Source organism: Tursiops truncatus, chromosome 14 (genome assembly GCF_011762595.2).
Source record: "Tursiops truncatus isolate mTurTru1 chromosome 14, mTurTru1.mat.Y, whole genome shotgun sequence".
NCBI classification, from domain to species: Eukaryota; Metazoa; Chordata; class Mammalia; order Artiodactyla; family Delphinidae; genus Tursiops; species Tursiops truncatus.
This window is the reverse complement of record NC_047047.1, coordinates 470,001-495,420: the sequence shown is the minus strand read 5'-3', so window position 1 is coordinate 495,420 and position 25,420 is coordinate 470,001. Positions and strand designations below refer to the sequence as shown.

Here is a 25,420-nt window from a genome sequence, read left to right as displayed (position 1 = left end):
CCTTCCCCCAACCCCTGACTCCTGGAAACCACCAGTCCATTTACTGTCTGCAGAGTTTTGCCTTTTCCAGAATGTCGTAGAGCTGGAACCATACAGTGTGTACCCTTTTCAGATTGGCTTCTTTCACCTAGTCATATGTGTTTAAGGTTCCTCCCTGTCTTTTCATGGCTTGATAACCCTTTTCTTTTTAGCCCTGAATAATATTCCATTGCCTGGATAGACCACAGTTTATCTGTCCATCACCTACTGACAGATATGTTGGTTGCTTCCAAGTTTTGGCAATTATGAATAAAGTTGCTATCACATCCATGTGCAGGTTTCTGTGTGGATATAAGTTTTCAACTCCTTTGGGTAAATATCAAGGAGCATGATTATTGGATAGTATGGTAAGAATATACTTTTTTTTTTTTTAAGCAACTACAAGCTGTCTTCCAAAGTGGCTGCGCTATTCTGCATTCCCACCAGCAGTGATGAGAGTTCCTGTTGCTTCACATCCTCGCCGGCACTCAGTGTTGTTTGTGTTCTGGGTTTTGGCCCTTCTAATAGTGTGTAGCAGTATCTCACGGTGGTTTTAATTTGCGTCTCCCTGATGACGTATGATGTGGAGCATCTTATGTTTGCCTGACGTCTGTATATCTTCTTTGGTGAGGTGTCCAGGTCCTTTGGGCACTTTCTAATTGGGTTGTGTATTCTCTTATTGCTGAGTGTTTAGAGTTCTTTGTATATTTGGATAACAGTCTTGTATCAGATGTGTCTTTTGCACACACTTTTGCATAAGTCCAGCTTATCAGTTATTTTTCACGGATCGTGCCTTTGGTGTTGTATCTAAAAAGTGATCACCGTACCCAAGGTGTTGTTACACCCTCTTGGAGAATTGACCCATTCATCACTATGTGATGCCCCTCCTGTCCCTGGTAACTTTCCCTGCTCTGAAGCCTGTTTTGTCTGAAAGTAAGATTTCAAAGCTCTTCCAGCTTTCCTGTGATTACTGCAGCATGGTATATCTTTCTTTATCCATTTGTTGAATACTTTTAATCTGTATGTGCCTTTAGATTTAAAGTGGGTTTCTTGTACACAGTGTATAGGGATCTTCTGTTACAGTCTCTTGTATTTGGTGTGTTTTGACTGTTGTTATTTAGAGTGATTATTGATACTGTTCGGTTAATATTTACCCAAGTTGTCAGTTTTCTGTTTGTTGGCATTGTTCTTTGTTCTTCTGCTCTTTTCCTTTCTTTTGTGGCTTTAACTGGACATATGATAGTCTACTTTCCATCCTTTTTAGCATGTCAATTGTACTACTTTTTTAACTTTTTTTAGTGGTTGAGTACCTTATTAGAACAAAATATTCCTGATTCTTTCCTTCTGTGTTTCATTGCTGTCATTCATTACCCCTATACATAAGCACACACACGTGTGTATATATGTTATACACACATGCACATATAAACACACACATGCATACATAATCGAATACATTGTTGCTATTATTTTCAACAAACTGTTATCTGTTAGACCAATTAAGAATAAGAAAAATAAGTGTTTTTATTTTACCTGCACTTCTTCCTTCCCTAATGCTCTTACTTTATGCACATCCAAGTTTCCCAAGATATATAATTTCCTTCTCTCTAAAGAATTTTTGTTAGTATTTCTTGCAAGACAGGTCTACTGGTAACAAATTCCTTCAGTTTTTGTTGATCTGAGAAAATCTTTATTTCCGCTTCATTTCTGGTGGATAATTTTGCAGTATATAGAATTCTAAGTTGGCGGGTTTTTTTCCCTCAACAGTTTAAATATTTCCTTCTGCTCTCTTCGTGCTTATGTGGTTTTTGAAGAGAACCTCGATGTAATTCTTATCTTTGCTCTGCTATAGGTGAGCTGTTTTCTCCTCTGGCTTCTATTAGGATTCTTTTCATTAGCTTTTCTTTCCTTTCTTTTTTCCAGCTGCGCGACATGTGGGATCTTACTTCCCCCACCTGGAATTGAATCTGTGCCCCCTGCGGTGGAAGTGCACAGTCTTAACCACTGCATCACCAGGGAAGTCCCTAGCTTTTATTTTCTGTAGTTTATGATACACTTTGGTGTAGTGTTTTGTTTTATTTTTTCTTTTGCTACTTATCCTAGTTGGTGTTCTCTGAGCTTCCTGGTTCTGTGTTTTTGTTTCTGACATTAATTTGAGGGAGATTCTCAAGTCATTATTGCTTCAAGTACTCTGTTTCTTTTTCTCTTTTCCTTCTGGTATTCCCCTTACCTGTATGTCACACCTTTTGTAGTTGTCCCATAATTTTTGTATAGTCTGTTCCATTTTTTCAGTCTTTTTTTTTTCTCTTTGCTTTTTTTTTTTTTGGCAGGGGTGGCTGCGTTGAGTCTTCGTTGCTGCACACGGGCTTCCTCTAGTTGCGGTGAGCAGTGTCTGCTCTTCGTTGCGGTGCATGGGCTTCTCATTGTGGTGGCTTCTCTCATTGCGGAGCACAGGCTCTGGGCACGTGAGCTTCTGTAGTTGTGGCACACGGGCTCAGTAGTTGTGGCTCGCGGGCTCTAGAGCACAGGCTCAGTAGTTGTGGCACACGGGCTTAGTTGCTCCGCAGCATGTGGGATCTTCCCGGACCAGGGCTCGAACCCGTGTCCCCTGCATTGGCAGGCAGATTCTCAACCACTGCGCCATCAGGGAAGTCCCTCTCTTTGCTTTTTAGTTTCTGAAGTTTCTGTAGAAGGTATCATCAAGCTCAGAGGTTGTTTCTGAAGCCCCGTAGATTCCACTAATGAGCCCAGCAGAGCTCTTCTCCATTCTCAGTGGTTTTCATCTCTAGTGTTCCTTTTGGTTCTTTCTCAGAATTTCATCTCTCTGCCTATTTTATCCGTCTGTTCTTTTGTGTTGTCTCCTTTTTCCATTAGAGCTCTGGCATGTTAATCATAGTTGTTTCAAATTCCCAGGCTGATTATTCCAGCATTCCTACCGTATTCGGGTCTGATTCTGTTGCTTGCTCTGGCTTTTCAAACTGTGCTTTGCCTTTTGTGTGCCTCGTGTCTTCCTTGCTACCTGGACGTGCCGCACTGTGCCCCGGAGCTGCTGCAGATAGGCCTTCAGTGCTGTGGTGGCAGGTGTGTGGAGGGGAGTGCTCTGGCTGTGTGATCAGGTCTCAGTCTTCCAGGGAGCGCGTGTCCCTGGCCTGTGAACTTCACAGGTGCTTCTCGGGTCTTCTGCCCCTGAGGTGGGGCAGGAGCGTAGAGTTCACTGGAGTTGGGTGTCATTTCCCTTCCCCTAGGCTGATTGGACTCCGATAAAACTCCAGTAGGTTAGGCTCTGGTAAAGTAGTTTTCTTGAGGACAAATCTAACACTGCACAGTGTTACCACTTTTGCTTCAGCTGTCGAACATGCCTCAAGATGAGCAGGGAAGTCTGTCTGCTCACCTGTGTTTGAGCTCACCGTGCTCTTCCTTCCCGATGTCTCAAAGCTCCTTCTTCCGTCTCTCCTGTTTGGAGAGCTTCCCTTAGGCAGTCTGATGACAAACTGTCTTGTCTTTTTTTTTTTTTTTATGTAATTTTTATTTTATGTTGGAGTATAGTTGATTAACAGTGTTGTGTTATTGTCACGTGTACAGCATAGTGATTCAGTTCTACGTGTACATGTATCTGTTCCTTTTAAAGTTCTTTTCCCATTTAGGTTATTACAGAAGATTGAGCAGAGTTCCCTATGCTATACAGTAGGTCCTTATTGTGTATCTGTTTTATATGTAGTAGTATGTATATGCTAATCCCAAACTCCCAGTTTATTCCCCCAGCCTTTCCCCTTTGGTAACCATAAGTTTGTTTTCTAAGTCAGTGAGTCTGTTTCTGTTTTGTAAGTAAGTTCATTTGTATCATTTTTTTTTTTTTAGATTCTACATATAAGCGATATCATATGATATTTGTTCTTCTTTGTCTGACTTACTTCACTTAGTGTGATGATCTCCAGGTCCACCCATGTTGCTACAAATGGCATGATTTCATCCCTTTTTATGGCTGAGCAGTATTCCATTGTATATACATACACCACATTCTTCTGTCAGTGGACACTTAGGTTGTTTCCGTGTGCTGGCTATTGTAAATAGTGCTGCAGTGAAGACTGGGGTGCATGTGTCTTTTTGAATTGTGGTTTTCTCGGGATATATGCCCAGTAGTGGGATTGCTGGGTCATATGGTAGCTCTATTTTTAGTTTTTTAAGAAACCTCCATACTGTTCTCCACAGTGGCTGTACCAATTTACATTCCCACCAACAGTGTTAGAGGCTTCCCTTTTCTCCATACCCTCTCCAGCATTTATTGTTTGTAGATTTTTTGAGGATGGTCATTTTGACCGGTGTGACATGATACCTCAATGTAGTTTTGATTTGCATTTCTCTAATAATTAACGATGTTGGGCATCTTTTCGTGTGTCTTTTGACCATCTGTATGTCTTCTTTGGAGAAATGTCTATTCAGATCTTCTGTCCATTTTTTGATTGGGTTGTTTGTTTTTTTGCTCTTGAGTTGCTGAGCTGTCTATATATTTTGGAGGTTAATCCCTTGTGGGTTGCTTCGTTTGCAAATATTTTCTCGCATTCTGAGGGTTGTCTTTTCATCTTGTTTACGGTTTCCGTTGCTGTGCAGAAGCTTTTCCTTCATCTTAGAATGCTCTGATTTCCCCATCATTTCTAAAGCATATTTTCACTGGATTTCAGATTTGGGCATGACAGTTCTCTTCTTGCAGCATTTGAAAAATGTTGTGCCAATTCCTTCTAGTCAGTTTCTGTGGTTTCTGTTAAGAAGTCTGCTGCCATTTGAATTGCTTTCCCGTGTATGTTCATTTCTCTGACACTGCTTTTGGTTTTGTTCCCTTGCTTCAGTTTTCATGAGCATGGCTGCGCTGTGTCTCGTTGGTCTCTGGGTCTGTCCTCCTTGGGGCTTGCTCAGCTGCCTCAACCTCTGCAAATGGCTTCCAGCCGCTGCCCCTTCAGCTGTTCCTTTGGCCCCGCTTGGCTTTCTGCTCCTTCCAGGGCTCTGATTGTCGTTGCTGTCACAGCTTTTGTGACGGTCCCTCAGCTTCTCGAGTCTCTTCTTTTGTTCCCCTTTCTGCTCAGATTGGGCAGTCTCTGTTCTTGTGTTTCCCACTTCGCTGGCCCTTCCCTCTGCTCTCTGCTCTGCTGCTCAGGCAGCTCACTGAGGGCTTGTCCTGGTCGTCGTGGCTTCAGTTATGAAATTTCTATTTGGTTCTTCTTTACATTTTCTTTGGTTAGACTTCGTTTTTCTTTGATGAGATTTTCTGTTTTTTTCTTCATTTGTTTCAAAAATGTCTGTAATTTCTCATTTCGTCACAGCTCCTCTAGCGTGTTTGTCATGTTGGTGTTGGCAAGTACTGGTTTTCCTTTTTCATTCAGTTTGAGGTCCTTCTGGTGTGATTAGTGATTCTCTGTTGGAAACTGGACATGCCGGCACTGTCTCACGAGACTCCGGATGTTAGTAAACATTTTGTCTCGCCTGGCTGGCGCTGCTCTGCAGACGAGGGGCCTCCTCAGTCAAAGCCCTGGTTCCCCGCCAGCCGGTGTGGCCATGGGAGGCGGTGGGGGTGGGGCTGGGGGCGCCTCACGGCTCCCACGTGGCCTCCGCCGACGCTGCCGTTCCGCCTGGCGGGGGTGGGAGTCCCCGCCTTCCTGACGACCTTGCTGGCTTTGGGGGGCTGGGCCACGGGCTGTTCTGTGGTGTTTGGCTGGAGCGCAGTCTTGTCTGCACGTTTTTTGTCTCGCAGGTCTGCCCTTTGCCGCCCTGTGGCCAGAGATCAGCGCTTGGCGTTAGGGTGGGCATTCTCTATCCTTTGGTGGCCGCTTTTTCGGCTCCAGATCTGGGAAGTCTGAAGCCGTATTGGGTGTTTGGGGCCCCAGCCAGCCTGCTTTCTTCTGTCCGCCTTTCAGTCATCTGGTGTTTGTTTTCTGTACAATGTCCAGGGGGTTTAGTTGTCTTCAGAGCAGGAAGACTGGGGGAGGTAATACCTGCTCAGTCTTGTGGCCAGAAATCTTATTTTCTACTTTAAAAAGTTTGTTAACCTGGGGGGCGGGTCAAAGTTGTTTTTGACATGTTTTTTGCCTTATAGTAGAGAAGGCAACCTGTCCTATAAAATATGGGTGAAGTCCTGGGGCGAGCGACCCCCGTAGGCGGGTCCTGAGCCGCACTGAGCACAGGTGCGTGAGACATCACGTTCTTCAGCAGAGACTTTGGTTTCTCTTCTGTTTCCACTTAGAGGGAAGTAGTATCAACACACGTTTAGGAAAACAAAAAGCTTATTTTTAGACATAAGCAAAATTCCCTTAATCCTGTCTTCCTAATGCATTATTCTGAGTAGGATTTTGAAATATTTTCTTATATTACCTTTTCACGCTGAGGCTTTAAAGCACAAATGTATTATCTCTTCCTAATGATATCAAAAGCTTATTGATGATATATGTGAATTAGGTGGCACTGCTTGTGCGACTCACCACATCAGTTGGCCTCTGACACTCATAAAATCTCAGTATATCTGCCTCTGATTTTATGTGCAGAAATTCTAGAGCTGATGCTTTTTATCCACATTGCAAGATCAGTGCTTATCTGGGTACAGATGGGTCAGAAATCCTCAGAAGATGGGGGAAGCCGTTACAAAAGTCAGTGATACGGGTTTATAACAAAGGGAATTTTAAGTTGTTTCTGAGTGTGGCTTCAGCACTCCCATCTGCAGCAGTTTGAATGCTTTTCCTGTGTTGGCTTCTTACCGTATTTGTGGAAAACCGTCAGAGCCTGTGTTGTTTTAGAGGGAGTTAATATGCCATCATTTCTGTTTTGCTCATTTTCTTGTTTGAGTTGATTCGCCCTGAGAATTGTCCATGATTCTAACCCAGCATTTTTTTCTTCTGAAATGGATAAAATGTATCGCAATCGTGGTGACATTTACCATCTGACTGGGCTGTGAAGCAGCGAGGCGCTAGATGATCGGTGTGAGCGGGCACTGGGGGATGCTGGGCTCTTCGGCAGTGGTGGAGGCGGGCAGCCCAGACCCCACAAGCCTCTCCTTGTTCCTTTGGCTGCTCTGTGCCAGAGCTCTCTCACGATCTGCTCTTAGATGTTTTGAAATGGAATCTTGTCATAGTGCTTCTCCTAATTTAATTCTTTGGAAATTACTGTTTCTCATTTCTTAGTTGTACCCATTTCTTTTAGAGGAATATGTAGTATAAATATTTTTTTAAAGTTGATTATAAAATTACTGCTTTCCAGTCTTGCATATTTCCAGCTCCATTTGATCTGTTTTTAGTTAGCAAAAGATTGGCTTATTTTTAGTTCATATATTGGATTGTAGTATTTGAAATACATATTTTCTGAACCTGAGTAAGTGTACTAAGACAGTACATGTTTTTAACAGCATTCGACTATGACGTCAACATTGAGGCGACTGGGTGAAGACATATTCAAAGGAGTAGTGACCAAGGGCCTTCAGGGTAATTCTTTCGAGCATTCTGGGGAGAGTAAACCAAAGACAGCTGCTTTCTTTAAGAGCTCCAGTTTACCACTGAGATTTTTATCAACTCTAATTGTTCTCAAAACAGTCACACAAGGTAAGCTTTCAGATGTGCTTGTGGTATAATCTCTTGTCAGTAACCAGAAGAGAATCCTCCGTAGTGGAGCAGTTCTTACACTATAGTTGAATACATTTTACATTTTCGGAATGAGCTTTTAAGTTGTTTTATACTTGTGACCCACTGTTAGAAACTACTTTAATTGCTGAATTTGAGAAAAATGAGTGGGGGGTTGGCTTTGTTGCCCCTCCCAGAGGCCCTTGTTGATGCTCTTAGATCACGTGCCCATAGCAACCTTTGCTGCCACTGCCCTTGCGTTTCCCGCGTGGTATTGAGATTGCTATTAATAGTTTACTGATTCCCACTAGAGCAGGGCCTGGCGGACTAGAGCCCATGGGCCAAATGTGGCCCACCACCTGTTTTGTCAATAAAGTTTTATTTGAACACAGTTATGTTCATTTGTTTCCTGTTGTCTCTGTTTTTGCCATATAACAACAGAGCTGAGTAGCTGGCAACAGAGACAGCCTGCCCTCCAGAGCCTATAAAGTTGTTACCTGGCCCTTCACAGAAAAGGTTTCTCAGCCCCCACACTCGTGTGTAAGCTTACCGCCTTGTTGCCCACTGTACACCCTGCACCCAGCCTGGTGCTTGATGTATACGAGAGAACGAGGAAATGAATGCATTAAAAATGTTTCCTTCAGGGACTTCCCTGGTAGTCCAGTGGTTAAGTCCCCGCGCTTCCACTGCAGGGGGCGCAGGTTCGGTCCCTGGTTGGGGAACTAAGGTCCTGCATGCCGCATAGCCAAAAAAAAAAATGTTTCCATCAAAGTTGGCCGTTTTTAGTACAGTTTTGATATACAGCTATAAGTAGTTATCTTTTTTGGATTATTAAATATGAGAATTTGTGTTAAGGTGAGTGATACCAATGTAGTCAAACAATAAATAGACCATCTTTCTTCCTTCCCTGTTAAATTATATAACTCAGTCTGGTTGGTTGTTTTTTTAAGTGCGCAGTGGTGGTCAATTATTTTGACTACTTTCTCTGAAGTATATTCTCCTGATTATAAGGAATTTAAGGGAAAAACCAAACTGTGACTCTTATTTTCTTAACAGATAGGGTGGTAACTGCCTGGAAGGTTGTTTGTGAGAAGGGGTATTAGCCAAGCCAGAGTCCACCACATGTCAGCATACATGATAGCGTCATTTGATACAAAGTGGTATTCATTACCGATGGAACGAATGGAAAGGAGAAATAAGCAGGAAGGGATTCGGTGCCTCCTGTCCCCCTTCTGTGCAGCACAGTATTGGCCGTGCTGACCACCTGTGGTGACCTTAAACAAGTGGGAATGAACATTGGAAAGGAATAGAGAAAACTGGTAACTCATGGGTACTCTGTGTAAGTCTGACAGTCAGAGAAACTGGCTGAGAGATCAGTGTGCTGTGGTCTGAATGTGTGTCCCCCTCAAAGTTCACCTGAGGAGACCCTAATCCCCAGGGAGGTGGTGTCAGGAGATGGGCCTTTGGGAGGCGCTCAGGTCGTGAGGGTGGTGCCCAGATGAACAAGACCCCACAGAGCTCCCTCGGGCCTCCACCACGCGAGGACACAGCAAGAAGACCGTGAAGGGGGAGGAGGGCCCTCGCCAGACGCCAAACCGACAGCACCTCGACCCCAGACTCCCAGAGCTGCGAGCAGGACCTTCTGTCCTTTCCTAGCCGTCCAGTCTCTGGCATTGTGTTACAGCAGCCCGAGTGGTCTAAGGCCTAATCTGGGTTTCAGAAAACGGGCTCCAGAGGAAATTCACAAAAGTCCATTGATTTTGACTACTGTCGTGACTAGAGCGTAACTACCGTGACCATCAGTAACAAGCAGCTGTAATGTGTGAAAAAAAGAGATCTTGTTCATGTAAGCAAAACAAAATAATGTAAAAAATGTGGATATTAATCTCACATGGGATCTGTAAAACCTCATCTGTTGTGAAATATAACAGGACATAAGTAAAGATTTGGTAAAAAATGGGTGAATGAACAGGTTGATAAAGATTATCGCCGAAGTTAAAGGGCAGCAGTAAAGGACTTGCGTTCTTCTTACCCGGGAAGACCAAGAGTATTATTAGAATCTATAAGACGCCCCAGGTGGCTGCATCTAATGGTACCAATTAAAATTCCAATATGGTTTGTGTGAGCTGAGAGAGTAGTAGAGAAGTTTATTTGAAAGAACATCTGCAGTGAGTGTGCTAATTTAGAGGAAACAAGTGGAATAGCAGCCCTGGGGCGGAGGCTTTGCCTTCGCAGATTGTAAAACAACTGTGACGTGTAATAATAAAAATGAGTAATATTGATATAAAACCTTATAATAGGAAAATAGTCCCGAATTGTCACACAACTGGCACTTCGTGTGCACTTACTGAATTAATGAATTTGATTGCTTCCTGGTCCAAGTCAGTTTTTTAAGAACATGGAATCATAAGCCAGCCCCTGTGGAGCTGGTCCCCTGGTCCCCTGTCAGCCTTCACTTGTCAGGTGCTCCAGAGAGGTCCTGAGGACTGGAAGGGGGCCGTTGGGTCTCAGCCAGAAAGCCGAGGAAGAGCCAGGAGAGCAGGAGGGCACCTAGGAAGCGCCGTTAGGGGCGGTGGTGCAAGTGTGGGGAAAGGGGATTGAGGCACACGCTGTCTTGCCACGCACTGCAGCAAGTTCCGGGAAAAGTAAAAAAGTAAGCGTAAGAAAAGCTCTTAAATTAAACAGTAGACCTGGTGAGAGGACATCTCCTACTTATAAAATAGAAGTGTCTGTTACAGTATCGGTAAATTTAGTAGAGACAATGGAGAATAGATGTGTTGGATGATACACATAATATTAAATGCTTAATAACCCAAAAATATGTGGGTCTGTAAGGTGATTTCCTGTTCCACTGACTGGACAGTGTGGGTAGATTGTTCCTGAGAATCGACGCAGGTAGTGATCGTTGGTGTGGATTTGACACTGTCATGTCAAGCCCTTTGTATGTTGTCTGAACATGGTTATCCCCATTTGAGTGGTTCTTAGGTCACAGAGCCTAGACCTTTGTGCCGGGGCCACACAGCAGTGTTTGACAGCGTGGTTCAGCTCAGCTCTGTTTCTGAAGCCCACCTCTTGGCCCTCCAGTGTGACTCCCCGAGACCATCAGAGGTAGTAATAGCAGACACCTACACAGTGCCTGCTGTCCTGGGCTAAGCGCCGCATACTGGCTGCTCCGACCCTTCCAGCAGGGTGGCGAGGGGGCAGCATTCTCTCACCCCCGTCCTGCAGGTGATACGTGGAGGCTAAGCCTGCGCCCTCCGTCACTGCTGTGCGGCTCTCTGACATTCACTGTGAGCTGCGACCTCAGACCCGTCACACAAAGCGAAGTGATCGGGGAATGTGTCACCGGAGGGGACATGTACAGCTTTGATCGCGCTGTAGTTTAGGATCACTTTTGAAGTGCATTCTGGTTTCAGGAGCCACCAAGATGTATGCTAACGTTTAATAAGACTTATTGTAAGGAAACAGTTCAAAAGGGAACGAAGTCCCAGGTTGCTGGTGTGCTGTCTGCGCTGGTGGAGAAAGTGGGTGGGTTCTCGTGCTGTTGCCGGTCTTTTTCTAGCCACACTCGGTGGTTTCAGGGTTCCTCCCCACAGGAACCTGAGGAGGGACGTGGGGTTGTCATTTTTACAGAAGAACAAACTGTAAGGGAGCCAGATCTTTCTCGAGGACAGAGAAATGTCATGCGTCATCAACAATGATACTGCATAGGTGTGGGACTCAGCGTGAAACATTTTAATACAACTCTCTGTGCATGCACACTTGATCTTTACACTTGATCCGTGTAAAGCTACGAGCATTAGAAGAAGTGATAAGAATCTTGCGTGATGGGATTACCTGTCTTAGGGACAGCCGTCTCCTGTTGGGCTTGGTGTGTGCGCCAGGGCTTGTCCTGCAGCCCCGCCCTACGCGCTCCCGGCCCGCGGCCCGCGCAGGTTTGTGTGTCTGTGATATGCTGCCACCCCTCAGCCTTAGAGGGCTGCGGGGTGCGACTGCCGTGCTCCGGGGCAGGAAGGCTTGGCCTGGGGAGGCGGCAGCGTGACCGGCAGGTGAGAGCTCAGCTCTGCAGCCACAGGCTCAGCCCCATCAGTGGTGTGCAGCGTGGGCCCCTCCCGTTTCTGTGTTTGCACCGCGGCGTTCTGGCGTCCAGCAGGCCCCTAAGCAGTACGCTAGCCACTCTCCTTGTGGCCGTCATTGCTGTTTGCTGTTATTAAACCGCTCAGGGTTGATTTCCCCTGAGACAGAATCGATCTGTTGGATGCCGTTGGGTTTCTGTCGCTGCTCAAATGGACCACGTAAACACTTGGTTCTTTGGGCTCAGCTCCGCTGGGAGGCTGGGCTGGGCTCCTCCCCCATGCGGCCCCTCGCCTGCACCTGTCTACACCGCACCAGGGGCTGCTGGGCTGGAGGTCTCTGCCGCCTTCTGCGGTCACAGTCCCAGGTGGGCCCGGCCGCAGAGGCGGAGTCACTGCCAAGACTCGATCTGATCCGATCCTCGAGCCGGCCGTCGCCCACCGATGGCCTCTGATCAGGACTAAAAGGTGGTCTTGTTGAACGTCGGGACGTTTCTTAAACACTCAGTAGCACAGCATGTGTATAGAAAGAAACCAGGTTTGGCACAGTTGGTAACTAAACTTTTTTAGAATACTCTTTTAGAGGTTAAATTGGTTTTTAGGAAATCTTCATTATTCGGGAAATTAAAGTAAGGAGGTAACTTTTAATTTCCCCTCGAAAGATTAGACCACTTTAAAAAAATAACCAGGGCTTCTCTGGTGGCGCAGTGATTGGGAGTCCGCCTGCCGATGCAGGGGACACGGGTTCGTGCCCCGGTCTGGGAAGATCCCACATGCCGCGGAGCGGCTGGGCCTGTGACCCATGGTCGCTGAGCCTGCGCGTCCGGAGCCTGTGCTCCGCAGCGGGAGAGGCCACAACAGTGAGAGGCCCGCGTACCGAAAAAAATAAAAATAAAATAACCAAACACCATCTTTGTATCCCCTCCAAATTAATAAAGGACTACTTTTTAAGTTTGCAAACCTGCTGTATCGTGCAGCCTTCGGCCTGTTTAATCTGAGGCAATGCCGAGTGAGAAGGGAGAGGACTTGGTGTCAGATGCAGCAGGGCAGCACCTATAGTGGTGCTTGTACCCGGGAGCGGCCGTCAGCGCTCTCCTGCCTCAGCAAGGCAGCTCCGGAGAGCAGCTGCAGCTGTCAGCGCTCTCCCGCCTCAGCAAGGCAGCTCCGGAGAGCAGCTGCAGCTTTGCCGACCTAGATACACGGTCGCTTTGCAGTGCTCTGGAAGCTCAGAAGTTAAGTGCAGTAGTGTGCCTTGGGCCAGATGCTACCAGAAGTAAAGATGAAGTGTGTTATAAATAGACACAGAGGCACAGATCTTAAGTTCTAAAAATTCTTTCACATGTGTTTTAATTTCACACAGGTTATTCCCAGCTTCTCATTCTTCTTTCTTTTTTTTTTTTTCTTTTTCGGTACGCGGGCCTCTCACTGTTGTGGCCTCTTCCGTTGCAGGGCACAGGCTCCGGACATGCAGGCTCAGCAGCCATAGCTCACAGGCCCAGCCGCTCCGCGGCATGTGGGATCTTCCCAGACCGGGGCACGAACCCGTGTCCCCTGCATCGGCAGGCGGACTCTCAACCACTGCGCCACCAGGGAAGCCCCTCATTCTTCTTTCTTAATAAATTTATTTATTTATTTTTGGCTGTGTTGGGTCTTCGTTGCTGCGCACAGGCTTTCTCTAGCTGCGGTGAGCGGGGGCCGCTTTCGTTGCAGTGCGGTGGCTTCTCTTGTGGAGCACAGGCTCTAGGTGCGTGGGCTTCAGTAGTTGTGGCATGCAGGCTCAGTAGTTGTGGCTCGCGGGCTCTAGGGCGCAGGCTCAGTAGTTGTGGCGCACAGGCTTAGCTGCTCCGCGGCATGTGGGATCTTCCCAGACCAGGGCTCGAACCCGTGTCCCCTGCATTGGCAGGCGGATTCCTAACCACTGCGCCATCAGGGAAGTCCCAGCAGCTTCTCATTCTTAGTAATTAGGGCTCTAATTATTTCTTTAGTTTGCATAGCATGGACAGCAAAGAAGAGACAAAACCTGAGGCCAGAGGACAGGAATTTAGTGGTGATCCTGTCATATTTTCAGTGTGTTTCACAACACTTCTGAGCCTTCTTTAAACAGAACTTTCAGCAGAAAAATTAACTCACTAGTGCGTGAACAGCATGAACAGTTTCTGTTGCTTCGAATAGTGTGTTGAAAGAGTTTTAGAAAACTGGAATGTTCTTGCACATTTGAAAGCACGGTGTAAACTGTTGTAGCCATTGAAGTATCTTAACTCATCTGCGTTGATCCCGGTCACATCAGTGCTTCCCAGTCACCCGTGGAACATCTTGGAGAACGTTCCAGGGCTCCTGACCGCAGGTGCCGTCCCTGCGTCGGCTGTGGTCGGATCTCCAGCCATTCGTCACGGTGGAGGCATCGCAAGAGACTCCGGGCGGGTCAGTCTCCTGGGGCTCTTTGAGGGGCTCCTGTTTGGTCTGGGTCAGAGGGCAGAAACCCTGGTTTAAAACCCACTGAGCACGTTTGTATGAACTTGCATTTTGAAACAGGTGACCGTGTGGCAACAGTAATCTCAGGAGCGTTGTCAAGATCACGGTACTAATGCTGTTGAGATCTGTGGAAGCATGCGGTAGTTACAGGCAGATATGGGGACCAACATTACTCGTGGTGTTTACTGTTAAGCATCCATTGTTTTCTTTCTTGATGTAGAGAAGGAACAGTGTTTATTGTGACTTAAGCGTTACAGTAGGGAAATCTGAACGACTTTTGCCCTGTCATAATGTAATGTCCCTCCCCGTTGGCCTTCAGCCTGTCGCCTCTGGTCGTTCAGTTTTTCCTTTCCTCTTGGATCCATGGAAGTGGCGGTGTTCCCTTCCTGCCGTCCGCGTCTGTTACCAGCTGGACCACTGACGCAGCCGCTGTTTGACGCCCTGTCTTTCAGCCGACTACCTGGCGCAGGCGTTTGACTCTCTGTGTCTGGACTTGAAGGCGGATGAAGGGAAGAGCCTGTTCCTGGAGTACCAGGCTGTCCCGGTGGTGCTGAGCCACCTGAAGATTTCCAGCAAAGGGCTCCTGTCCTGCGTCGTCGACAGCCTGCTGCAGATGACAGTGGAATCCAGTGAGTGTTACATCTCTTCTGACAGTGTGACTCTGCGGGTCAGGCCCTGGTGCCTCTTATACCCTAAATGCTGTGTGGTAGCGTCTTTAGTCCCACCCCTGACCCTTCGTCCACATTTCCACGAAATCGGCGCAGTTTCCAGGGGGCCCCGGTTGTGTGGATTCGTTCTGCGGCGTCACTCCCATCCTCGCGCCTCTCTCTGCGCTCTGTGTCCCGTGTTGTCCCTGAGGCTAGGAGGGAGCGGGGCCCTCAGACACGTCCCCACCTGCAGGGGGGGTGGGGACCCAGTTCCCTCCGGCGGTCGTGCTGGGGTAGCGCGCTCTTCTGACTTGCGGGCGGTGGCCCCTCACCTAGCCCGGATACAGACGGGGGTGCCGAGCCCGGGTGCTCTGGTTCGCTTTGGCTGCCTTGTTGTTTGGGCCCCAGGTGAGCTCTCGACTTGTAAGAAGCAGCATTTAGCTTTGGTCATTCCTTTTCACGTGGAGCTGCTCCTTTTCCCTGTGTTGCATTTCTGATTATGCCTTTCAGGAGGCGGAGCCCACAGACGGGACCTGAGCCTGGGAGTGAGTGCGCGAGGCCGGGTGCCCGGTGGCCGGCCCCGGGCAGGGGGTTTGTAGGCAAGACACAGAAGCAAAGCGAAGCACCTGTGTATTTGTGTCTAATATAATGTTTGCCTTATTTGGCTGTTAGGATCGTTGTTCTTGAGTTCGGTTTCTCAGATTCTGGTTGGGTTCTGCTCTGTCTGGTGGGCTGTGACCTGGGGGGACTGGAGCCACCTAGTCTGGTGGCCGCCTTGTTTACTGACTGTCGTGACAGTATTTGGGGAAAGTGTACTGGGTTCCCGGCACTGGGTGGCAAGTTCAAGAAGACTGGTCCTCGGTGCGGAGGTGGAGAAGCGGTAGGAGCTCCGTCTGTCCTGGGCCGCTGCGGCCGCAGGGTCCCTTCTCTGCCCGGCCCCGCTGCTCCCCAGGCGTGAGGGCAGCCCTTAGCTGTGCAGGCAGAGTTCTTTGAAAGCTGCTGTGACGCGTTTCCTTGAGTGTAAATTGAGGGCTGTGCGTTGATTTACCTGAACATACGTATTGTGAGCACACTGTTACTTTTAGATTGAGGGCTTCTGGTTATCTGTTTTGGGCGTGAATGTAAATCGTACAATAACTGAGCAATGTGCTTTTAGAAAACTACTCGGTTGTTTCTTTTTTTTCTTCCTGTCAGTGGTAAAAGCTGTTACTTATCTGGGTTTAGCTGTGTAAGGACATGAGTCTTACTTTATTTTAAAGAATACTTTCCTTTTCTGGTCAGACGTAGTGTGAATAGAACATTTAAGTCTGTGTTTGTATTGTTAGTTTATTCTCTCGTGTGCCCCAGAAACCATCTTGTCCGAGGTGACACACCTGAATGGCAACAATGTGTTTGAGTACATTTTGCACACCTTGTTTTTTTCAAGTATAATTTACTTTTATTATAAAAGTAATAGAAATTTGGAAACTGGCAAAAAACCAAAAAGTCTTAGTATCCAGAAATATGTACATTTGCAAGCACACCCTGCTCTATTGTGCTTTTTCCAAGTACTTTTTTTTTTTTAAACATACTGAAGGTTTGTGGCGACGCTGCCTTGAGCAAGCCGGTTGGCACCATTTTTCCCCCAGCATTTGCTCACTTCCTGTCTCTGTGTCACATGTTGGTAATTCTCACAGTGTTTCACACTTTTTCATTATTATTATATTTGTTGTGGTGATCTGTGATCAGTGGTCTTTGATGTTACTCTTGTAATGGTTTGGGGGGGGCCATGAACTGCACCCTTCGAAGATGGTGAACTTAATAATGTGTGTGTTCTGACTGTTCTGCCGGCCGCTGCTCCCTGACACACAACAGTATTGAAGTTAGGCCAGCTAATACCCTACAGTGGCTCAAAGTGCTCAAGTGAAAGGAAGACTCACACGTCTCTCACTTTAAATCAAAAGCTAGAAATGATGACGCTTAGTGAGGAAGGCATGTCGGAAGCCAAGATAGGCCTAAAGGCAGGCTTCTTGCAACAAACACCTAGCCGAGCCATGAGTGCAAAGGAAAAGCTCTTGAAGGAAATTAAAAGTGCTACTTCAGTGAACACAGGAATGATAAGAAAGCAAAATAGCCTTCTTGCTGATTGCAGAGAGTCTCGGTGTCTGGACAGAAGATGAAACCAGCCACAACGTTCCCTTAAGCCAAAGTCTAATCCAGAGCAAGACCCTGCCTCTCTTCAGTTCTTGAAGGCTGAGAGACGTGAGGAAGCTGCAGGAGAAAAGTCTGAAGCCGGCGAGGTCGGTTCTTGAGGTTTCAGGAAAGAAGCTACCTCCGTAACATAAAAGAGCGAGAGGAAGCAGCAAGTGCTGGTGTAGAAGCTGCAGCGAGTTGTCCAGAAGATCCAGCTAAGAGAATTCACGAAGGTGATATGAAAAACTAGGGCTGAAGGCTTACCAATTTGAGGAAAGACATGGTTTTACAAATCTAAGAAGCTAAGCAAATGCCAAAGCTCAGTGAAGTTCAGGATAAACCCAGAGAGACAGACCCACACGGAGACACATGATGTTAAACTGTCAAAAGTCAAAGACAGAGAATCTTGAAGGCAGCAAGAGAAAGTGTGGTCTGCACACAATGGAATATTACTCAGCCTTAAAAAGGAAGGAAGTGCTGGCACCTGCCACACCTTGGATGAGCCTTGAGGACATTGTGCTCAGTGCAATAAGCCAGATACAGAAGGATAAATCCTGTATGATTCCACTCATGTGAGAGCCCTAGAATCATCAGATGTATAGAGACAGGAAGTAGGATGGTGGGGGCAGAGGCTGGAGGGGCGGCTGGTGTTTCACAGGGACAGAGTCAGCTGGGGAAGATGAAGAGCTCGGGGCGGGGGGGTCGGGGGATGTTTGCCCAACGGCGTGAATGCGCTTCACACTAACAAAGACTACACTTTTATAAATGGTCAAAATGGTAAATTTTATGTTACGCATGTTTCACCACAATTTGAAAATTAAATATAAATGAACTTTTAGTACTCAAAAAAAAAAAAAAAAACCCCATTCAAGCAAGGCAGAACTGTAGAGAGCATTAAGTGTTTTTTCCAAAAAAATCCCCGGAAACCTTGTCATTTGGAAATACCCATCATCAGTGTTCGGTGAATGTAATTGCAGACACCGTCCTGTGCATGTGTCCTTGGAGGAGGGGGCCGGGTGGGTGGGTGGCAGGTGGAGATGCTGTAACACAGGGGGCTCATTACACACGTTATTTAGTGAGACGTGCTTAATCTAACGGGAAAAATGAAGCAGAGTTGAGTCAAAAATGTTCACAAGCTTCTTCTGTTAAGAAATAAGGTGAGGGCTTCCCTGGTGGTGCAGTGGTTGAGAGTCCGCCTGCCGATGCAGGGGACACGGGTTCGTGCCCCGGTCCGGGAAGATCCCACATGCCGCAGAGCGGCTGGGCCTGTGAGCCATGGCCGCTGAGCCTGCGCGTCCGGAGCCTGTGCTCCGCAATGGGAGAGGCCACAACAGTGAGAGGCCTGCGTACCGCAAAAGAAAAAAAAAAAAGAAGGTGAAAAACATCAAGTCTGTCTATTTTTACCTTTTTTATTGTAAAATATATACAACATAAAATCTCTCATTTTAACCATTTTTAAGTGTGCCCTGTTGGTTGCACCGCTCGGTTTAGGCAGTGCTGACACCCAGCCGTGGAAGGTGGGCACTGGCACCACCGCTCTTTCCTTCTCCCCACCTCCACTTCCCGGCCGTTTAGTTTGTATCTTTCCTGTGACGGCAGAATCTGCACATTTGCTTCATGCTAGTTTCTTCTTCTTACTTTGCTTTATATTAGTTTTACATTTAATCACATTCAGCGCTCAGGATTAGTCCTTTGACTGCAACCTCTGCATTTCTGTTCTTAATTCTCAATGATCTCTTTTTTTTAATTAATTAATTTTATTTATTTATTTTTGGCTGCATTGGGTCTTTGTTGTTGCCCGCTGGCTTTCTCTAGTTGCGGCGAGCGGGGGCTACTCTTCGTTGTGGTGCGCGGGCTTCTCACTGCGGTGGCTTCTCTTGTTGTGGAGCACGGGCTCTAGGCACGCGGGCTCAGTAGTTGTGGCTCATGGGCTCTAGAGTGCAGGCTCAGTAGTTGTGGCTCGTGGGCTCAGTAGTTGTGGCTCACGGGCTCTAGAGTGCAGGCTCAGTAGTTGTGGCTCGTGGGCTCAGTTTCTCCGCGGCAAGTGGGATCTTCCTGGACCAGGGCTCGAACCCGTGTCCCCTGCACTGGCAGGCGGATTCTTAGCCGCTGCGCCACCAGGGAAGTCCCTGAACTATCTCTTAATCTTGCTCCCTCGCCTGTTTGCACCCCCCAGTTTAGGAGGTGCTGTGGAGGCTGCTTCGTGTTGTGTTGGAAGCGCTGCCGGGGCGCCTACACTCAAGGAGGTCCCGTCTGAGTGCTCATGCTGGGTCGCACGTGGTGCTTCGCGGCTGTCTCGAGAGGCCAGAGGGCAGCCCGGCCTTCCCGGCAGTGGTGCCCTGCTGCTCTCCTGGGTGGTTGATAGTTGCTTCCTCCCTCAAGCCCACGGTGTAGCCCTTGGATGTTGCCTGGGTTGCTGTTGTGCTCGTTGGATCTGCAGGTCCAGTTCTGTGTCCACTTAGCATTTCACATATAACATAATATGTAATCTTTTTCTTTTATTAACTTTATATCGTTAGGAACACCAGTTGTCCTCATGGATCTTTTTTGGTGGTTTTCCATATCTTGGCTTCTTTCTGGTCCTTTCATTTTTGTTTTCATTCTCTGTGATGATCGGATTGTTATGATAGTAATCTAATTTTCAGCTCTGTCTTTTCCGTTTCTTGATGTTTTAATTTATTACTTCTTTAATGGTGGTGTTTTGATTCTCTCTCTCTTAAATCCTGTTTATCATCCTTTCTTTCTTATTTTATTGACTAGCCTTGTTATTAGGTTAACTGAGACCTCAGAACTCTTATGGAAAACTGTTCTGTTCTTTGTGTTTTCTTTTAGGTTTGGCTCTGCCTTGTGTGTGCTATATCCCTTTCTGATTGGTTGGTTGACTGAGTGGTTGATTGGTTGCTATAACATGCTCACCGAGTTGACGTGCTGTCTCTTTTTAAATCTATTTTATACATATTAGTGTATATATGTCAATCCCAATCTCCCAATTCATCCCCCCCCCCGCCCCCCGCTTGGTGTCCGTACATTTGTTCTCTACCTCTGTCTCTATTTCTGCCTTGCAAACCGGTTCATCTGTCTCTGATGACTCTGGTTCCCTGTCCTCGTGGACGGGGTGGGCCTTCCTCACTCTGCCTACCATTTGTCCCAGTCCAGGTTTTCTCTCCCTTCCGTGCCACAGTTTGAAAGCCCTTTTCCTTAATGTATCCGTTCTTTCCTGTAGCCGGTGGCTCTGGTGGTGACGTGCTCTTTGCCAGATTCTCAGGGCTGTGTTCTCACTTCTCAGATTCTGCTAAACTATCTCGTTTGGGTTCATTTAACCTAGTTAGTGGGAGGCGTGGGTGTCCTGTTCCCATAGAGAAATTCTCTTGGCTTCAGCTGGTTCCCAGTACAGTTCGCTCTGGGACTTTGTTTTCAGTTGATTCCCTGTCAGAGGAGTGAAGAGGCGGCAGTGGCTCCTCTGCGGGTTTGTGGTGGGGGGGTTGGTGAGAATTCCCGAGGTTGTGTCCCCTCCCCCGTGTCTTGCGGAAGAGGGGCGTCGAGGTGGGCTCAGGCCCTGCTCTGGAACTCCATGCTTCTGTCCTGGGCTGCCTGCTGCCAGTTTTAAGGTCGTGACGAGGACTTCTCCCCTTCCTTTGTCTGTGTGTGGGTTTGGTTTTTGTAAATGAGGTTTTTTGTTTCATTTGTTTTACAATTTTTGATCCATATGACTAGGTGTTGGGGAGAGAAATCCTCTCAAGCACTTTTATCTTCCCATTTTAATCAGTGAAGACATCAGTGAAGTTTAGAAGAGGAGTCACCTGGCCTTTTGGGCCTTTGGTTCTTCTTTTCCTCTCTCGTACTGGCCACGTGTATTCAAATTGAAATTCTTCTAAGCTTAAAAAATATATAATTAATTTAAACACGGTAGTACTGAAGAAAATGTTGACTATAATGTTTCACCTTTATAGGTAAACCTAACCGAATGCATATATGAATCTTTGCGTTTCCTTTCTCTTGTTTGACGTCTGTCTCACAGGTCAGAAGAGAGATTGGAAGTCAGGCCAGTGAACCTCTTCTGCTTCTAAAAGACCTTTATAAGCTTTACTTTTAAAATATGCGGGTGTATTAAACTCTTTGCCTGGTCTTGGCCTTTTTCCATTATAGAGGTCATACAAGGAAGTTCACTTTTATTTGGAAGTGCTTACTTGTAAATATCTGTGTTTTATTCATGCCAGGACCTGATTTACACATAAAGTAAAGCAAAATAAAGGGAGATGCACTCTCTTACACTTTTGCAATTTACAAACAACTATCATAACTTGCTTAGGTGTTTTGCGGGCTCTTAAATGGAAAGCATTGATACTGTGGCCTGTGGCAGTGTTGAGAACCCCCCGAGGTGGCTCCGGCAGTGACTGGGGGCTGTCCCTCTCCCCGGACCTCACTCGTCAGCTGTGCAGTGGTCAGCCTTCCGGTTGAGAGTGACTTGCACCACGGGTCTCAGGATCTGAACCGAGGAAGGTGTACAATTGCTTAACGAAGCTGCTTGAACTCTGGGTGTATTTTTAATATATTTGCAGATTATGTGCACCATACTCGTAACCTAAAGTTCATTCTTCAGAAAGAGTCTGTGTGTCTGAGATCGAAACACATGTAGACACTTGGTGGGCTCCCGTGGGGAGGTGTGCATTTCCCCTCCAGCTTCTCACCGCGGGGTCCCGTGCAAAGGGCACAACCTTGATTCCATGCACCAGCTTTCACTTCCTGTTACCAGAACATTCCTCCGACTGTTATTTTGGGGTTTGCCAGTTTCACCACTTAATAGTTTATTTTCCTCAGTACACCATCAAAATACTGGCATAGAGTCTTTCCGGCTGTGCTTATGTGCTCAAAAAGAATGATGAGCGCAGACTTCTCTTATTCTTACGTCCTTTAGTCACTGATTTGTGCTGGAAATAAAGTTCTGTCTCCATTTTGGGAGCCCCTGAGTTTTACAGGGGAATTTAACTGTTTTAAAGGCCACAGTTTAATGTTATTGTATGATTTTTGTTTCTGTCCAGGCTTCCCTAATTACAAATGTAAGTGACTTACACCTTGGAAAGCATTTTTACACATTGTTTTGTTCAGTGGAGCTTTCAGTTTTCACGGTTACAGACTTTACAGGGACTCTTTCATACACCTTTGTCTACGTCTCTGTCAGAGTCAAAGGATATCACACTTCAGTCTCTCATACGAATCTGGCAAATTGCAGTTATCTCACTACACCAGCACTGAGCTGAATGTTGTTACTGCTTTTGTTCTGTTGTGAGTTGCTTGCTTGCACCCTTTGCTCATTTCTAACAATATTAGGTCCATCTTTTTCTTAGTGATTTATAGGAGCTCTTTTTATAGTAAAATATCAATTCTTCTGGCAAATATATTACGAGGAGATTCTGCCCCCAACTCGCGCCCCACCAAGTTTGGCATTTCCCTTTTGTTTTGTTTTTTAGAGCTTTCGCCTTTTAATTTGTTCTCATTTCTTTTACATAGACATTTAAAGTTTTTTACCTTATAAAATTTTTCAATCTTTTCTTTTATGAATCTTTCCCACTTTTGCTTTTATGCTTTAAAAAGTTTTTTCCTATTCAGCGATTATGTAAGTTGTCATTAGCACATAAATGAAATTCTTAAATTTAGGGTTTTTAAAGAATTACTACCCCAACAGAATTTCTTACTGCTAAGTATTTAAACAGCCTCCTCTTACGGACTTTCTTCTAGATTCCGCTTAATGGAAGTTTGACACCAGGGGAAATGGTCTTACCTTCGGTTTGCATCGTTCAACAAGAGCCAGTAGTATTTTAATTCTTCAAATGATGGTACTTTCCCCATAGTTTAGGAGGGAAAAGAATGAACACCCAGTTCAGTGTTGGTGAGCCCATCCGCAGGCGCGCTGGCCCCTCACCGCGGACCTGCCTGTCTCGCAGGGTTCCTGCAGCCCTTCCTGCAGGTGTGCAGCTGCTCCCTCTTCTTCCGAACCTGCTCGGTGCTGCTCCGGGGCCCGAAGCTCGACCTCCACATCCTAGAGAAGCTCAGCATCATCCTACAGAAACTGTCCAAAATCAAGTAAGAATTTCGTGTTTCTCACATTTTTTGTTAGGACGTATCTTACTGTGGTCATTTAGATGTTTCCGAATCCTGTAGTGGCTCAACTGTGATGACTAAATCAAAGTTTCCAGTAAGTGTGTAGAATATTAACACTGATCCAAGACCACACGCTTAGGGACAGAGTGAACCCTCGAACAGCTTCCTGCACACTGGTGTTCTGCGACGCAACAGGTGAAAATAAGGGAGAGAATAAAACAATCTATTTTGTAGATCCTTATTATTGACTGCAGTGAGTTTAGGGAAGAGAATGAATCAGGCAGAAAAGATTTTAAATGATGCTGGTAACAAACTCTTATGGGCATGCTACTGCCACTGGTTTGGTTTTATTGCAAGAATTGAGGGCTTTCTTTTCATATTTCTTCTTTCCCCAATGCACACATCGGTAAAACCAGTTTATAAATTATAAAAAAAGGACATAGGCTTTAAGCCGTGTTTTCCTGGAGTCTTGTATATGCCAGTGTTTCCCTTGAGGCACCTCTGAGCACCTTCTGTCCGTTGCGTTTTTATGACAGTGCAGCGCTGGGCTGGTTCAGCTCCTCTGCCCGCCCCGCCCCCATCCCCTCGCCTGTGACTTCCATGGCAGCGAACCTGGGTGTCTCGCCAGGCCTCAGCATGCAGGGATGGTGAATACAACGCATCCTGAAATTCCTTGTGGTTGTGTGACCGCAGGTCCGTCTCTTCTGTTTGGTGTCGCACACCGTACCGCACTGTAGGGAATTATTGTCAAATTGTAACCTCATACGCAACTCACCAACTTACGAGTTGAGCTCTGGTATCAGCTAAACTTGTCAGTTCGTTGTCTTCCTTTGCCTGCAGGCCGACGGGCTGTGATTGTCTCGATTTGTAATCAGTAAATTCTCGAGGAGGCCTGTTGCCAGTTTACCCTCTGTGGTGGCACAAGGCTGCAGTGGCGTCACTTAGGTTTAATTCCTTCTCAGCTCTTAATCCCTGGGCTTTGTTGAAGTAGTGCCCAGTGCAGCTGTGTCCTTGGGCCAGAGTGCTTTACGGCTGGCAATGTGTTTTGTAGTCCGTGTTCATTTCAGACGTAGATGAAGAACTAGAACGAAGCTTGAATGAGGAGTTGGGAGAAGCTGACGCCCAAGCAAGTCTCAGGGTAAATCTGTAAACCCTTCTGTATCGGGTGGTGGTCACTTGGGTTACTGGAGAGGCAAACAGATGGATGTACACAAGGAAATGGGAAATACGCTACCAGGTGTCATTCTCACTGATCGAAAGTGAAGTTACTGATTGGTTACTATGCAGAGGATGGTTGCAAAGGTATTTTGGAGCCAAGTCAAGAGGCCAGGTAATATTCTGCTGCGTTAGAAAGCCCAGCTTACTTAAAATAAGGTGGTGAAGTATTTCACTCTTTCCGGCTGTGAGGGAAAAGTCCGCTCCAGTAGTGAATAGGGTGCACGTTTCAGGATGATAAAATATTCTCTTTTCTCCTTGAATACTTTTCCACTTTAGGCCTATTTCATACAAGCTATTTTGTTTGTCTTGGCATGTTAATCCTTTAGTTATCCATTTCCCCACACTTACACATAACGTATCTCTCACTGTTCCTAAGTGTGTAATTAAATTAATGTGCTCATTCTCTTACAGGAGTAATAAGAAGCTCTTTGAACTCTTTACAGTTCATCTGATGCTTCAAGAAATACAAAGGACGACACATCCAGAGCATGCATTTCTCTGTATTAACCTGAATTCAACTCTGTTCAATTTGGGTTTAACAAAATGCAGCTCCCTGGCCTCCAGTACAAACCCTTAGGCTGGCTCATTATTATTTATAGGTATTACCTATGTGTTGCTACTTGTAAGACTGTAAAAATCACCAAAGTAACGACCAAGTAAGTTATGAGTAGCATCATTTATCATGAAAAATGGAAAAATTCTTTTAACCTTTAAAATGGAACCTGTAGAAGCTGTGGAATGTGGATTTTTTCCATTCGGCTAAGGTGGTACTGATGTACACGATGGAATTTTCAGGGTTAAGAGCCTGGACTTACGTTTTGTAAAAATGTTTTAGGAAAATCCTTTGGAATAAATTGGCGTTCATGTGGGAACAAGGTTAGAGCGTGTCATCGTTCTGTTTTCTTAATATGTTAAAAGTCCCCCTTCTAGAAGCGTATGTACACACACTTTAGCTGCCATAGTTCCCGCACCCAGAGAGCTCTCTTGCCATCAAAGGTGAGTGACGTAGCCAGAGGTCTGGGTAGAGCTCGGGACGTAGGACAGAAAACTGACACACAGAGGAAATCATCCTGAAGACTCACAGAGATTGTCCTCTACCAGCATTTAGTCTCATTTTCAGAATCTG

The 25,420-nt window shown here is 46.3% G+C and overlaps 1 protein-coding gene across 9 annotated transcripts in view; it reads left to right on the top strand.

Annotated features, from left to right (window-relative positions):
- CCDC138 (coiled-coil domain containing 138) overlaps positions 1 to 25,174 on the top strand; it is a 48,980-nt gene extending 23,806 nt beyond the window's left edge. For 8 of the 9 annotated variants that reach the window (XM_019931311.2, XM_019931309.2, XM_073790925.1 and 5 more), the window contains 4 exons: positions 7,403 to 7,595; positions 14,611 to 14,787; positions 22,920 to 23,058; positions 24,706 to 25,174. In XM_019931311.2, the coding sequence (XP_019786870.1) occupies positions 7,403 to 7,595; positions 14,611 to 14,787; positions 22,920 to 23,058; positions 24,706 to 24,871 (675 nt within the window). In that variant the 3' untranslated portion in view covers positions 24,872 to 25,174. The remainder of the gene's footprint in view (positions 1 to 7,402; positions 7,596 to 14,610; positions 14,788 to 22,919; positions 23,059 to 24,705) is intronic. The other variant, XM_033838262.1, reaches the window with a different exon arrangement.
- Positions 25,175 to 25,420: the final 246 nt, after the last annotated feature.